Raw genomic sequence first — 16,093 nt, 5'->3', positions numbered from 1 at the left:
CCTACTACCAATCTCGAGGAAGCGACAAACATTTTACTTTATTATACGTAGTGGAACATTAAAGGACCATACATACTAGGACCTAATGATTTGCTGCGTGCAAACGAAATCCATATGCCATGTCATTGTGGAATGTAGAAGAGGTAGAGGGTAGAGGGTAGAGGGTTGAACCCATGACCTTCGTGGTTTCAAATTTCAATTCAATTGGGGAACTTCACCAATTATGTGATATCAATCGAGTAGAGAGATGTAATTACCTTACCTTAGTGGTAAGTTGTTAGCATTACAAGCATTGCGTTCTAGGTTTGAAACCCAACTTCCTCACCTCTCTATTATATACTTCTTATATCTCTCTTAATTCACTAGATAGCCAGTGTGGAAGGTAGGGGGTTGAACCCATTGGGCAACCTTACGAACTGAGCTACATCCATCTGGGCAAGTTACAACCTCACCTCCGAGTATACTACATATTGTACACTACTAGAACTCTTTTAGTTTAAGTTCTATTTTTTTTTTACTTAATTTTTTTTTTAGTTATGATGACTGGATAAATACTCTATTGTTGTAAACCAATTGTCTCATGGGCCAAATTTGGCCTTAGAAGACGTTAATACATCTTTCTTTCTTTCTCTCTCTCTCTCTCTCTCTCTCGTCTTCCCGCCCCCTTCCGCATTTTTTGAATTTCTCAGTCAGTCCAGTTTCTGCATACACTGCAGAGAGCAGAGAGACAACAGTCAAAGGAAAGAAAACATCGATGGCGAAGATGAAGAAACCTCCTCCTCCTCCTCCTACACATATTCCTTCTTCTGATGAACGCAGCAGAGAATCAGTGATCGCTCGAATCCTCAACGAAGCTCAACACTCGCAAGGCGTCCACGCAAGACGAGCCAAAGAGCTTCTTCTCTATCGTTCTAAACACAGAGATGGTTTCTTGACGGATCTGTGGAAATGCCTCCTTCCTATCTTCGCTATTCTTCGTCGTGAGCCTTCTGTGGAGAGGGTCGTAAGGTTTGTTGTTTATTTTGTTACTCTTCGTGATCAGATCCACGGCGCAGATTGTGATTCTTTTCTTGAAGAATTCTTCGGTCTTCTTCTCTTCTCCACTGATGCCTCAAACAAAGCTGTGCGTCTGCGATCCTGCCAAATCCTTTCTGAGGTCGGTTTGAATTCCTTGTGAAAACTCCTTTCTTGCCAATCTCATTTGCATGATAGAATATGATCAGCAAATCTGAGGTAAGCCTACAATTTAGTAGCGTGATTTCTTCATTTGTCACTGAAGGAACACAATTTGTCACTTTAAGATTTTAGTGGACTATTTGTGCATTTCTCTGGACATCAATCTCTCCAATAATTTCAGTATGTCAAATCATCCGTTTGAATTCCAATATTTGTGGAAATTCTGAGAAGGAACACAATTTCATGGGACTTTGCTAGCAAATCGAGAGGAAGTTTCCAGGAATTTATTCTCACTGATATGACAAATAAAGTTGTACGTCTGTAAGCCCTCCACATCCTTTGCTAAGTCCGTTTGAATTGTAGTGCGGTGTTCAGATCCTCCTCTGTGTCCATTTCTTATTATAGTGATATTAGGCAGAGTTTTCTTTTCATGCATGAAATTATGAGACAGCAAAAGTTGTGGATATCCATTAGAAAATTTATGGGAATTTTTTCTGTCAAAGAATTTCTTTCCGAGGTCAGTTTGGACTCTGATGCTCAATGCAATAAGAACTTCTAGTTTTCAGGAAAACATCTCTTTGGTTTCTTTTTCATGCCTGAAACGTTAGAGGATGAGGAGAAATGACCAGAAAATCTATTATAGGAAGCTTCAGAATTCAATAATTTTCTTCATGCGCAACATAATAGGAAATTGTAAGAAAAAAACACAAATGTATTTTGGAATGTAATAGAAAATGTGACTCTTTTATCTACTCATGCCATTATTTGGGAAAAAATTCTTTGATGATTGGCCAATAAATAATTTGAAATTATAAGGGAATAGCACAAATTTGTGAAGAAAATTGTAGCAATTTTAAATATTACTCTCTAAATTTGTTCCAGTTATTATTTTTCCAGCCTGCGTCATTCCTTATTTGTGTTAGGTGGTTACTATGGGTGGAAAAAGTTTCCTTACTGATTGTCCCAGTTTCTATCTTTGCATGAGTGATAAATTGTATGAGGAAATACATACCCACAAATTTATAGGCATGTGAGAGTTGGTGCTCAGAAATTTTTCTTTATTGATTAGATAACCTTTCCTTTTTGTTCACCAAAATAACGAGTACTATTTAGAAAAATCACAATTCTTTATATGAATCTTTCACAAAATCTATATATTTCCTTTGTGGTAAAATATGACTTCTTTACATTCCACATTTTAGGTTATATTGAGGCTCCATGAAGATGCTGAGGTCAGTGATGAGGTTTGGGATAATGTTATCAAGAGTATGTGTAAGCACATGCAGGATAAGATGCCTGCTGTGAGAGTTTATAGTGCTCGTGCACTTGCACGATTCGCATCGGCAGATGATGGATCAGAGGAGCTTGAAGATAATGCTGTCATATTATCTACATATCGTAAATCACTACAATCTGATCAAAATGCTGTGAGTATTTTCATGGCTGTGTGTTTTTCACACAAATTTAGTCAACTTTCAGCAGCTATTTGGAAGATACAATGTAAACTAAAAGACATCTATAGAGTTCTTTTTTGTAGACAACTGTGAAGATCAGGGCTCATGGAAAACACTTTTCTTCAATCAATCAAAATACATGCTGATTGATATTTTTACTGACTTAGATGAGGACAAAGATTTTGGAAATCTAGTGTATCATAGTTAAAGCTGCAAAAATGCAGCATACCTTTGTGAACATATTCTATCTTGTATTTGATTACGTCTGCTAACAAAGTGCCTATTTTTTTGTCTGCAGGAGGTACGGAAAAATATCATACTATCCATTCCTGCCTCCAATTCAACAATGAGTGATATTGTTGAACATACAGCTGATGTGAGTGAGTCTGTAAGAAAGACAGCCTTTTTTGTGCTTGCAAAGAAGTTTCCCATTCAGAGTTTAAGGTTGGAGTAGACACTACTGTATACATTCACCAGTAAACAAACGTGTAAATTAGAGTCTAAACATAGTCTTCATCCTACATCATTTTACCAGCATCAGGCAGAGGAACACTGTCCTTCAAAGAGGATTACATGACAGGACAGTGGCTGTGAAGATGGAATGCTTGAAAATGCTGAAAGATGCATGGCTCATGAAATGCTGCCAAGGAGAACCAATTTCTCTCCTGAAGTATTTAGACGTGGAGACAAATGAGTCTGTGGGAGAAACAGTGATGCTTGCACTTCTTAATGCAGATATGGTCAAGATTCAATATGAACATGGGCTTAAGAAGTTCATTCCTGAAGGACACTCAGAAATTGGTATACTATTCTATTATCTTATTATGCTGTGATTCATCTATATGTGTAAACAATACATTATAGACTATTCCTTTGGATAGAATCCAATAAAGTGAACACATAACATTCATATCTGAGTACATAATGTAGTCCAACCAATCTCCTGGTGTTGTTGTCAGACTCTTTTATTTTTGTTTTTTGGTTGATGGCATAAAGTCAAGTTGATGGAACCAGAAGAGGCACTATACTGGAGGCTATGCGTAGGTTACTTCTACTCTGAAGCACAGGTGAGAAACTTTGAAGTCTTATGTACAGTATAAATGCTTTTCTATTACTTCCTATTGATTCTTGTTGAGCAACTCTAGATCTATACCAGACCGTCCCTAGTTTGAAAAGTGATTGTAATGGCTATAAGCCATTTTCTAAATGATTTAGAAAGGTTGCATGGTATTTATCGCTCCTATGAATGGATGCTTTTTCATCTCTTTCAGGTTTAAAAATCATCCTCACATTTTTTAATAAGAGATTGTGTATCCACATTGTGCTTTTCATAAAATGCCATGTTTTTGAGCAACATAATTACAGATTCTAGAAGATAGTTGACGGGCCAGAAATTTTAGATTTCATGAACGTAACTGGATTAATTATATCGTGTTGATGTTTAGGCTAAAGGTCACGATGCTGCTGTAACACGGGGAGCTCAGGCTACCGTGAATGCTGCTGCTGCAAGCGAAAGAAATGACCTCTTGGATAAGATTTTGCCATCAACAATGGAGGACTATGTAGCAATGGTGCAAGCCCACCTTGCTGGAGGTAATTAAAGAAAGATCAGTTTCAACAATTCATGATCACAAGGATCAGTTCTAAAGCTCTATGATTTGCTTTGTTACAGGAATACAGTATCATTTTGCATCCCGACAGTTATTAGTAATGGGAAGATATCTTGATTTCTCTGATGCCACAAGCAGGAAGGTTGCTGGAAGCTTTCTTCAAACTATCCTGCACTTGTCGGCTGGCCATTTGGACAATGATGTGGTTATTGGAGATGGAGTAAGCCTTGGTGGAGATAAGCAATGGGCAACTGCTGTTGCAGAGCTTTCTTGGAAGGTTCATGGAACGTCCCAAGACTTCATAAAAATGACATCTGATGTGGTTGCTGAGCTAGGAAGGCCATGTAGAGAAGGTGGCGCCAGTATTATGCAGTGGGTCAATTGCCTAGCTGCAACTGGGTTTCTTCTTGAACATATGGAATCACTTCATCAGCTGAATGGACACTCCATAGAGGCTCATGAACTTTTTGGTGGTATTCTCTTGCCAGCTGTAAGTCACATTTTGTGTTAGCCTTCACCTGGCATGTGATTCTGTTTACTGATTTATGAGTAACACAGGCCAAGCATATCCATCCTGAAGTACAGATATCTGCGACTAGGTGTTTGGGCCTTTTTTGTTTAAGGGAGACCAGACCCAGTTTACAGGCAGTGAAGCAGCTTCGGTTACTACTTATTGCTGATGACACTACGCTTGGTGTTAAGAAAATGGCCTGCAAAGCATTATTTGATCTATGCATGTGGCACAGTGCTGCTGTGATAGATAGAATCATAGGTTTCTCCTCATGTGAGGGCGTAAGTAATAAAGAGGCTGTCTCTGGGTTGCCAATTTTAGAAGAGTTTGCACAGTTTCTGGATGCAAATGATGTTGAACAAGATGTTGTCGAACCTGAAACTGGGGAAGTGGAAACTGTTAAAAGCATTATTGCAGAGGGGTTTGCAAAACTGTTGCTTCAAAGCAAGGTCTATTCAGACATATTGCCGTGGCAGCATTCCATTTTAGGGAAGCTTTTGCGGTTGTATTTCAATGAAGAAACCAAGAGTATGCCCAGGTAGGGGAATCCTACTTTGCTGCCTTTCAATCCATAGCTAGAACTTGCTTTTTGCTTCTCATTACAAGCTTTCTGATTGTTCTCTACAGTTTGCGGCAATGTCTAGCTGTGTTTTTTGAGACTTACCCATCTATATCATTAGATCACAAGGTAAATTTTTTGAGTCATTATAAGGAAAACTTCTGATCCTCTGAGAAAAAAGCTATGGTCATGCCAAGTTAATGGGAGATGAGTTCAGAATTACTAATGGTGTATAATGCTCCCAGACATGTATTGCAAGAACTTTCATCCCAGTTTTGCGACCTGAGTGGCCAGGGATTTGTGGGAATGAAAGTGGGACTCCTGGAGTTATTGCAGCCAAGAAAAAACGTGCAATAAACCTTTCAAAATTCATGCTTCAAATGCTTCATCAACCCTTGTTTGAAAAGGAAAATTCTACATCTCAATCAGATGACAAGGACGGATCTGTGCAGGAAAATGGCTTTTCTTCTAAAGAGCAACCTGGGTTATATCTATCACTCAATGAGGATCTGGCAACTCGGATTGCTGCTGAGGTACTAGCATTTTTTCTCATACAATAAAAACACCTGGAAGCGATGTGGATCATTGTTTTTTTATGAACAAGACCTTCATGTATATAAATTGCACAAAAATTTAGTTAAATGTAGAGAAACATATGAAACTTTACTGGTTTAGAGAAAGCCAAATATTCTTTATCATGTGAAAAGTATCAGTTTTCAAGAGCCCTACATGTTGTAGTAAGGCTAATAATTCTAATTCTAATCTTAAACAAATGGGTGTTGGATGGATGCCAGATTGCTGGATTTCCTTCCCAAAGATCTGCGACAGACAAGTCATATATATTGATGCTTATAAAAACCTTAAGTTCCCTTCAATTCACACAGCCTGGGGAACAACTCATCAAGTGCATGAGGATGCTGCTTGACAAGTAAATTCTACTCTTTTAATATAATGGCTACTTAAGGAACATTATGCCAGGTATTTAAATACTTTCAACTGCATACAGGGCTGTTGAATCTATGGCTGGAGATAAACAAGCATTGAAGGAAATTGATCACGTAATGACGAAGCTCAAAGCATTTGATGCCACTGTCTCGGAGGATCTCTCGGACGAACAGTTTCAGATAATCTTATGTGGGTTTTCTTTTATGCTCCACTTACTGATTAAGCCTTCACATTTTCCATAACGTGGCTTATCCAACCTTTAAAATTGATGATTTTAAAGATATGATTATCATTTATGTGGGGTTTTCTATGTTTTACCTGCGATATACCGTAAGTTTCCAATGTGTGATTAAAGTCAGATTTTCAGATGTTTTCTTCATTGGCAAACAAATGATTGGTTTAGGTAATATGGAACTGGAGGATATAAACGTTGCAGGGCAGGCAGAGAATCAAGAGAGAAGTGAAATTAACCCAGAAACAGCAAAGAAGAGCCGTGGAAGAAGTAAGAACTTATTTTCAACAGACCAGTGTATTGCTTACGAAATGCACTGAATTTCTCTTTAATTTCTCTAATGCGCAATCCTTTTTCGAACAATTATATGTGCTATTTGCAATTATATGGTCATTTCAACCCCTCTAACTTTCCAAGGTTAATTACATGGCTCTATCCCTTGACTCGGGGAGGGGGCTGAAGGGGAGCATTACATTTCAACGAAAAACAGATTTAAGGGCAGTTGGGAGCTTTTCATTTATCTGATTACTATACTCATTTTTTGGCAGGGAGGCCAAAGAAGGCAAGCAGTCCAGAAGGCTCTTCTACATCACCACCAATGCCAGTGGTGGAGGCCATGACTCCTGTGTTACGTCCTTCTACCCAACGTGCAAGCAAGACTGCAGCTCTGGGAAAACTAAGATCAGATATGGCAAATAAAAAACTGTCTTATGCTACTTCAGAAGAAGATTATAAGGATGATGATGATGATGAAGACTTATCAAGTCCCAGCTCAGATGAGGACACTCAAGGCCAAGAAGAAAATTGTGGAACAGAGTGAGTTCGATCAATCAGAAGTTGCATCAATCAAATTACAATAGAGATGGAAAAACAAGAACGGCTACAAGGTAAAAATGGTTATATTGCTGTAAGGAGCATAAAAATAACTACGGCATTTATATTACTGTAAAGCCAAAGTAGCATATATAGATAGCTTTGATGGACTGTGCTCTTGAGCTGTCCCTCCATCGGACTAGATATAAAAAGGAAAGATCTCCCTTAAACCATATTTTATAATTCTCCTTTGTTAAGGTAATGCTTGTTGGTCACGTCTTGTGCATGTGCTTGCAAAAGTCTTAAAACCACAATCTCTTATTTGAAAAATGTCGAAAATTCAACCAGCAACAAGTTTTATACCCTAAACCCTTGTAAGAATCGTAAACCCAATCATTATAAGTAGGGTGTTTTCTGCGGAGCAGGGTGTCTAAAGGGTGTGAGTAGTGCATCTTCCTCGACACAAACATACATACATATATATTAGATCATCATCAAGGCCTAAATGGAACTACCAAGCACCCAGATGGATGTTTCCGCCAATGGCTCGCATTAGTGACCAGGAGCTATAAATATGTATAGATGTGGTACAAGTTAATTACTAGGTTATAGGAGTTGGGATACTTTTGTTGTAAATGAGGTGTGGACTATGACCACTTTGGCGAGTAGGCCAGAGTGAGGTTTGCTTAAATTTGTTGGTCTTTGATGTACTAGAATGAAATCCACTCAAGGTAGAGAACTGAATTTTAACTAGCTTTCATTTAATTATTGTTTGATACAGCATCATTAGGATAAATAATAAAAAACTACAGTTAAATAGCCTAAATTAATGTAAAAACAAGGTCTTACTTTCAACCTTAATTTCGACAATACCATCTTGTTATCATTTATGAGATTTTGAAACCAGGTGAATGGATGAATGGTGTCTATATAGTTTACCTTTTCTTTTAATGAATGTGTATAGTCTCACTAGACATTGTTGTGATTCCTTTTGCCGTTGATGTGCATTCTTACTGAACCCTAGCTGCCAAAAATATTGAAAAAGGGGGCAAAAAGCAAAGCAAAGGTGTATCCTAGTTAGGGAGCTAAGAATAAGAAAATGATTAGGTGCTTCTACTATGAGAGTCTTAGAAAATGATGTGCATGTTTGCCCCATTGTGACTCTTATTATTAATCTCCTCTTTCCACTTATTCCTTGGTGCTTAATCTCTAGCTCTTCTTAATAGATCCATAGGATTCCTTGCTCTTACCTCTTTTCAATTCTATATTTATACTAAGAAGTTCGTTCTCAGTAGAATAAAAGTCCATGAGAGGAGAGCTTTATGACTTTCAAAAAATGTAACATTTAAATGAGTATTGATAAACCTATTTTGAGTAATTTATACAAAACAATTATGGACAACAAAGTCATGGCAATTGAATTAATTACCATTGAACACTTATGTTGGAATCACATTCTATAGAAATGATACATACGGTAAAGTTAATTGCTATATAGTTTTTAGTATCAATGTGGCTCTCATACTATAACACGAGATTTGTAAATCAAGTGCATGCCACTAGTCCCCTATATGAAAGTTTTGCACATTTATAGATAATGGGTATTAGAGCATCAGGCTTGAAGAACTTTCCATACCTGAAATAGTTAATAAATACATTCTGATTTATCTTAGGTTTCTTGAGTCTTTTCAGTGGAACATTTAGAACATTACTATTAAAAACCCCTCAGATGTACACACACCTAAAACATATTATCCATTAATAAGTGAATCAAACCACCTATGAAGGATCTGAAATCACATTTCTTAGACCATTCAACACCTTAGCTTGATTCTCTGTGCTAGACAAATTGAAGCTCTTATGTCATAAGAAGCACTTAGTTTGACTCCTTCCTATAAAAACAAATGTCACTCCTTCCTATTAGATCATTTTATTATGTCTATACACTCACCCATTCATTGTAATATACATGTCTTAAAGGAAACCTCCCCATGAGCGAAGAAAGGGGAAAATGGCTAAAACAAGCCGAAAAAGTAAAGGGACCTCCTTTTTCTTCCTTCTTTTGGCTATACCTATGCTGCTACTCCCTCGAGAAATCTTTTGAAGCATCAAAAAATCTTCATCATAATCATCCCAGCCACCTAGTTTAGAGAATTGCCCTAATTCATCAGCTTTTCTCCATTCGTCGTCATCATTCTTGGCAGGTCGGTCCTCTCTCATCCACCTCCAGAAACCGTTAGATCTTCTGTCATTGAATGAACTAGTTTTACCACTCTTACTCTGTTTTTCCTTGGGTCTTGCTTGCGAATTTAAAGAATGCCATAGCATCTTCCAAACACTAGGCATAAGCGAACCAATAAGTTTTTGTATCCATGGAGAGAAAACAAAGATTGCCATGAAAAACATGGGACCCCCTAACAGCCATGGCAAGAAAATGGCTGCAGCTGGAAGCATCCACTTAAGCACTGACATTACCTGTTGGAAGTTAAGAACATAACACAAATCTCATGAGAGAGCTGCCTAATAAACTTCAAGTTTCATAATAATATTGATAGTATCATAATAAACAAATATTGTATTACTTTGACTTACCTAGAAAACAATCTTCTGCACTAGTGTATTTGGTTTTAGATCTGGTCCTTTTCCAGTTTAAATTCATTAATTTATGCCATTCAAATTGGTTATGACACCTGAATGACATTGATGATATAATATTCGTACTTTAAATCCATATAAGAGGATGAATGTCATATATAGAAAGCTATATTTCTCCAATACATCCATCATTTCAAGGGTTACATAATTTCAATTCAGGATGGAGTTGGATGCAGTCATCATAACTGTATAATCCAAAACAATAGAAGTCTCTTCCACCCCCTTGAGAAATGGAAAATTAACATTGCTAAGCAAATGGCTCACAAAGCCAAACAAGAAAGAAAAGAAAACGAGATAAATTGTCTCTAAGAAGATAGCCCTACGAGACCAGATGAGATTTATACCCGAAAATATTCTGATCTTGGAGAATAACAAAAGAAATAAGTAAATACTGCCTAAGAAACAACCATTTGGGTGAGAGTATGAAGTTTGAGTACTTCAACATTTTATGAACCTTGAGCAAAATGTAAATAATACATTCATATAAACCGACCATAAATAACAAACCTTGAGCAAAATGTAAATAATACATTCGTACAAACTGACCATAAAATAACAAACCTTGAGCAAAATATACCTATTCACATGATATGACCATAAAATACTATGACCTAAAATGAACAGAAACTGTGCCTTAAAAGGCCACCAATACCACCTCCAATACAGGCTTAAGGGGAGAAAAGCATCATTCAGACACGTTTTGAGGGTATTGATTTTTTCGTAGTGACAAGGGTGTTGTCATGGCCATATGTGACCTGAATGTCCATCACTTGGGGGTTATCAATCAGGTCATTTGGTTGGGAGTGGCAACATCTATCCCTCTGCCGAACTGCCATTAAATCTTCTTTCAAGTGAAGTTTATGACGACAAAAATTTCAGGTTTAAGCCATGCAAACACATACTTGTAGCCTCTAATTAAATCAATGAGCTTCTTTTCGAATAGTAATAGTAGTAGTCTTATAATCTTTACAATCCAAGATCCCTCACTGAGTCTGATGTTAACGTCCCTCCATTTCTGATTTTTTCACTAAATTTGATAGCTAAAACTCTCATTAGGGTGTCCCGAGCTTGACTGATTGGACCCACTAGTAGGCTAGATAATGCACGTAAATATGTTTGTCCATCACGAGAACAATGGCCATTAAATGTAAGCTTCTTTTTCAGAACACCAATTAGTATGCTCTAACAAGTGACTTAATTATATAAAGAAAAGCAGCATAAATGTCATAGGTTTAAAAGTATTTTTCCTGAACCCTGATTAGTATATCTAGCAAATTAAACAAGAACAGTAAATGCTGTATAAATTATACTTGTTCGAGCGTCAATTCTCATGCCATAGATAGTGACAAAAGTTTGTTTAACACACAAAATAGAGCATCGATGAACACACAATATCATAAACACTTCAAACACTGATTAATATGTCCTTTGGAAGTGATAAAAGTTTTCACTCACAACAAATGCTTTTCTGATGAACTTCAATGAGAGTTTAATACCTTTGGTAAGATTACTTCTTTTGGGAGTATTGATTAACATGACCTATAAGTGTCGGCGTCTTTTTAGCACATAACGCAACCCTCCAGAAAATTTTGACCAAAGAATATCGCCACTTTGTAAACTTATTTTCTTTCGATCACCGATTAACATGCCTAAGCAAGTGACAACGTCTTGTTTTTAACGCAAAAGGAAGAGTTCAATAAATGCATACTTACTGTTTGAGGGTCAAAATCGTCTAGGTTGAACCACGACATAAAAGAATCCTCCTCCTCCTCCTCGTCGTCATAACCACCATATGATCTAGATTCGTAAGCATAAGCATCATCATCAGGTCCAGAAAGCCACCATTGCCAGTTATTTTCGACATTTGGGGCCTCGTTCCAAGACTGGCCCTCAACAGAAGAAGAAGAAGAAGAAGAAGAAGAAGATGTTCTGTTCTTCCACCTTCCACGAACTGATTCTGCGTTCGAATCCCAAACATTCACATCGCCAGCAGAGTCATTTTCCGTTGTTGTTGTGGTGGTGTTGGTTGTTTCATTCTTGATAGAAGAGGAAGAAGTAGACGAGCTTTTCGAAGCAGAAACCCTAGCTGGACTGGCGCGATATTTCTCAGAGACAAAGAAAAGGGCAGTGCCAGGGCTATGGATCTTTGCTTGGACGAAAGAAACCCTAACATCGGAGCAGAGATTCTGAGCACGCCATGAAAGCTGAAGACCATCGAACATCATCTCTTTTGACAGTGAGGGCGAGTGGATCGAAATGAGAGACAGACGGACGGACGGACGGACTGACTGACGGATTGAATGAGTGAACAGAGAAAGAATGAATGATATATGTATTATGTAATAACGTCTTTTATAAGAGGCCTGTATATGTAGTGTTATCTAGTCTTGGAGAACAACAAATTGAAATAAAATATATGTTACTAACTCAACGTAAAATTCAATCAGATAAATAGATACTAAAGAATCTTGTTATCCGCACATGTAAGATTCTCAAGTAAGATATATTGTAACTTTTGTCTTCGAAGGATCTATATCATAGATCAATCGAGAATGGAGAGGGAAGAATCACCTACGATGGCTAGAGATAATCGCCTTAATTTGTTGAATAGGTAGATAGATAGACTCTATGATTATCTTCGGATATCAAATATGACCTATGAGACCAAAAATATTTTTACATTTCACATAATACATGTGGAAGTGAGTAGTGACTCTCAATGTTCAAGAACTTTACCAATGAATGTTACGACCGAGATTGAAAATTGTGGTTTTGAGAGAAATTCATGCAAGGATTAGATTTGGTCGAAGATGTGTGGAAAGCATGGTTGAATATGATCAAAGGTAGAACATTGTATCAAAGTGTGATACTCAAACTCTCGAACTTGTCTAGGGCAAAGTATGCCTCTTGTGCCTCTATGCCTCGTCTCACATTGCAATGCATATTAGCTAACACGCATGGAGCAATGGTTTGGATGGAAAACAATGGGATGGTCTCTAACATGAATCGATATGTACGGTTTCACCCATTCGTTGAAGATATGGTTTTGTAGTCAGGTGCAACATGTGTGAAATGTGAGCCTCCATGTGGTGCCCCAAAATAGTCCCAACCGAAATGCGGTCCCAAAGTGAGTCGGGATGAACTGAAGTAGTCCCAAAATTAATTGGGATAGACTGAAGGAATTCCTATAGAGGATGGCACATGCATAATGAGTTGGGGCCCAAGAAGGGAACCAATCTTAATCTTAGTCCAGTCCCAACCCCAACAAAGGGGTTCTACCCTTGGGTTAGGACTATTAGTCCTCTGATCGGTCCAATCCTAGTCCTAGTCCCAACCCCAAAAAAGGGGGTTCTACCCTTGGGTTGGGACTCACGAAAGGCCCAATCCCTGGGTTGGGAAAACCAATCCCAACATCCTAGTACCAACGACCAACCACATGGGACCCCAATAGCTACCTCTTGGCTTAACGCCAAGGGAGCCCAACAACCACCTCTTGGCATAACGTCTAGGGTAGCCCAACAACTACCCCTTCGCCTATATATGGACTCCTCTCCCTCTCTCACTCCTTAATCATAGTTGTTAGAGGTAGGTCATCTTGAGTAGATGGTTACAACACAACACTGTATGCTAATGGAATACAATTTATTGAAAGAGAGCAAAGAACGAAGACGTAATAGAGACTGTAAAAGAGTATGTGTGCGGAAGCATATGAGAAAGACACAAAGTACTGTCGGTTATTTGGAATGCAATTGTTAGGCAAACACAAAGTATGATAGAGAGGGAGAGAGACTGAGTAGAGTAGACACACAAAATTCTATTTCCAAAAGACTTAGTACTCAGTACATACAATGTGCTTAGTGAGCACTATTTATACAAGTCCTCAAAAGGACTGATAGAAGTACCGACGAGTACTTCAATGCTCTTAAAAGAGCCTCTGACACTAACTACCTATATTAGGCCGATTTCCTAGAATAGGTCTAATAGGCACGTGTGACGTTCCGGGTCAGCTTCCAGAGCCGCTCTGTCATCTGGATCTGGTATCCCGTCCGTTATCCGGATCTGGTATCCAACTTCTTTAGCCAATCCGGCATCTGTTCTGGAACCCAGGTGGGCCTAGCCAGCTGGATCGATTCCGGTTTGACCTACCAACATATCCAGCCGGTCCGGCCCATGTTGAGTTTTCTCGCTCAACACTCCCCCTCAAGCTCAACTTGAGGTCAGTCCGTTGTGTCAGCATCCGCTGGTCCTTGCCTCCGACTCCTCCTGATGTCTTCACGCCTTGCTCGTGCTCCTCGTCCGTTCCGGTCCGGCCCCACGTCCCATGACCCCTCTGGTCCAATGCTCCTCGACCCCTCTTGTTCCGCGCTCCTCGACCCCTACGGTCGTACGTCTGCTCCTCAGGCCCTTCTTAGCGTCCTAGTTGTCATGGCTTTGGTGCCCCTCGACTCATCGGCTTCCCCGTGTCGGCGTCGGCTACAACAACCTCCTTGTCCGCTTGGTCTTCATGTGATTCAGCTCGTCCGAATCACTCTTCTCGACTGAATTGGTTGTCTCTGATTCGTTCCCGCTTTTGTCAGAATTGCTTGTCTCCAATTCATCCTCCTTTAGGCCCTCGACCACATTTGACCATGTCCTAGTCCTGGCCTTTATCTTCAGGTTGACTCTGCCCTTCATGGCTCTGCCACCTACCTTGCCTTTCTCGGCTCTGCCTACCCCTTGTTCGGACGGCTTCAACTTTGGTCCATTCTTTCGGCCGCTCCCCTTACATCTAGCTAGTCTCCACCTAGCCGATCTTATTCCATCTGTCCACACATCCTTGGCTTCTCCGGTCGATCTGGACGTTTTGACTTCTTCAGTCGTTTCGAAATCGAATTCTTCACCCAATTCGACTCCTTGGACATCTCTCCTTGTTGGCCTATGAGAGTATGATCCAAAAGAGGAAGTGTGAACAGGAAAGAGTTAAGGCCGGAGGAGTATAATTAATATAGTAATTAATATAGTTAAGGAAATGACAGATCCAGATAGTTGTACTAATCTAGATCCACACCGTTTAGTAGCCGGTAGTTGGTAAGGCACCATTTTGTAACTCTTACCAGATGCTTATAAAAGGATCCGGATTGATGTATATTTTATGGAAGCAATAAAAGTATTAAGCGTTGCTGTTGTGAAATCTTATTGTCTATCTTGTGTACTTGCCGCTATTGCCATCATTCATAATCTTACACGTGTAATTAAGATTTGGATAATTGTGTGATTCTGGAAGGCATTAAGGAAAGTAACTGAACAATGTTAAGTTAATAAGATCCGAATTATCATCCATATCTCTGACCACCCCTTTGGAGACGTGTTCCGGAAGGACACCCTGTGTTTGTGGCTAGTCTAGCCCAGGATAAACATAGTTTTGGCGACCATGATTCCTGCATATAACAGTGAACATTGGGGAATGGATGTCTAGACAGATGAATGACCCAATGACTGAGCGATACCCCAAGTACCATGACGAACCAGATGTAGAGGCACACGTCTATGCCTTTTTACAGACATGGGAAGCCAATCATGTCTCACAGCGGCTAATGGAAGCGGAAACTGAACGATCAAACATAGCAGAATTCGAGCTATCATTGGAAGGACCGATGACGCGTTGGCATGCCAAACATCTTCCGGGGACCTTTGTTACATTTCAGGCTCTGATGGATAAGTTCCTACGACTGTTTCATCAACACGTGGCATAGAGAGAGCTAGTTGAACGGTTCTGTACTATGTGCCAGGAAGCAAATGAAACCGTACCACAATTTATCATCCGGTTTTAGACGTTGCACAACCAATTGATGAGGGCACCCCCGAAGGATGAAGCTAAGGTAGTATTTCTGGCAGCTCTTCGGGAGCCACTCTAGACAATGTTAGTAGTGATAGATTTCTGAACAAGTACTATCGACGAGGTCATTGACTGGATGCTCGATATGGATAGGGCCCGGAATGGTAATTGTATGGCAATGGGAGCCCTACAACGTGCACTGCCCACAGATGAGGAACTTCGGTTCCGACATGCAGTTCAATGTACAACGTGTCTGAACTCCGCCCATTCTACCTTGGAATGCACGATGCAGTCGATCCCACAAAGCCCATGCCAAAAAATCG

The 16,093-nt window shown here is 39.3% G+C and overlaps 2 protein-coding genes across 2 annotated transcripts; one reads left to right on the top strand and one right to left on the bottom strand.

Annotated features, from left to right (window-relative positions):
- Positions 1–696: 696 nt before the first annotated feature.
- Positions 697–7,530, top strand: EMB2656 (ARM repeat superfamily protein). Its single transcript, XM_087315202.1, has 14 exons — positions 697–1,156; positions 2,379–2,603; positions 2,929–3,074; positions 3,166–3,431; positions 3,627–3,697; positions 4,076–4,223; positions 4,303–4,730; positions 4,799–5,289; positions 5,379–5,439; positions 5,556–5,843; positions 6,105–6,238; positions 6,317–6,444; positions 6,659–6,757; positions 7,036–7,530. Exons 1-14 carry the CDS (start codon positions 755–757, stop codon positions 7,305–7,307), a joined length of 3,159 nt encoding a protein of 1,052 aa, XP_087171328.1. The 5' UTR covers positions 697–754; the 3' UTR covers positions 7,308–7,530.
- A 1,468-nt stretch (positions 7,531–8,998) lies between these two features.
- On the bottom strand, positions 8,999–12,251 carry LOC147867422 (uncharacterized). Its single transcript, XM_087315201.1, has 2 exons — positions 11,668–12,251; positions 8,999–9,775 (listed from the first exon to the last, which is right to left on the bottom strand). Exons 1-2 carry the CDS (start codon positions 12,178–12,180, stop codon positions 9,275–9,277), a joined length of 1,014 nt encoding a protein of 337 aa, XP_087171327.1. The 5' UTR covers positions 12,181–12,251; the 3' UTR covers positions 8,999–9,274.
- Between the last annotated feature and the right edge of the window lie 3,842 nt (positions 12,252–16,093).

The sequence above is a fragment of the Azolla caroliniana genome, unplaced genomic scaffold (genome assembly GCF_043228905.1).
Source record: "Azolla caroliniana isolate FFs.n. ecotype wild unplaced genomic scaffold, voAzoCaro1.0.p SCAF_2, whole genome shotgun sequence".
In the NCBI taxonomy this organism is placed as follows: Eukaryota; Viridiplantae; Streptophyta; class Polypodiopsida; order Salviniales; family Salviniaceae; genus Azolla; species Azolla caroliniana.
This window is presented reverse-complemented; position numbering and strand designations above follow the sequence as displayed.

Bases quoted from the DNA above. Each gene is read 5' to 3' on its own strand.
- LOC147867422 (XM_087315201.1), bottom strand. From the start codon at position 12,180: ATGATGTTCGATGGTCTTCAGCTTTCATGGCGTGCTCAGAATCTCTGC. The intron at 9,776-11,667 runs GTAAGTATGCAT...AACTTCCAACAG, and splicing joins ACGATTTTGACCCTCAAACA to GTAATGTCAGTGCTTAAGTG.
- EMB2656 (XM_087315202.1), top strand. From the start codon at position 755: ATGGCGAAGATGAAGAAACCTCCTCCTCCTCCTCCTACACATATTCCT. The intron at 2,604-2,928 runs GTGAGTATTTTC...TTTTGTCTGCAG, and splicing joins TACAATCTGATCAAAATGCT to GAGGTACGGAAAAATATCAT. The intron at 6,239-6,316 runs GTAAATTCTACT...AACTGCATACAG, and splicing joins ATGAGGATGCTGCTTGACAA to GGCTGTTGAATCTATGGCTG.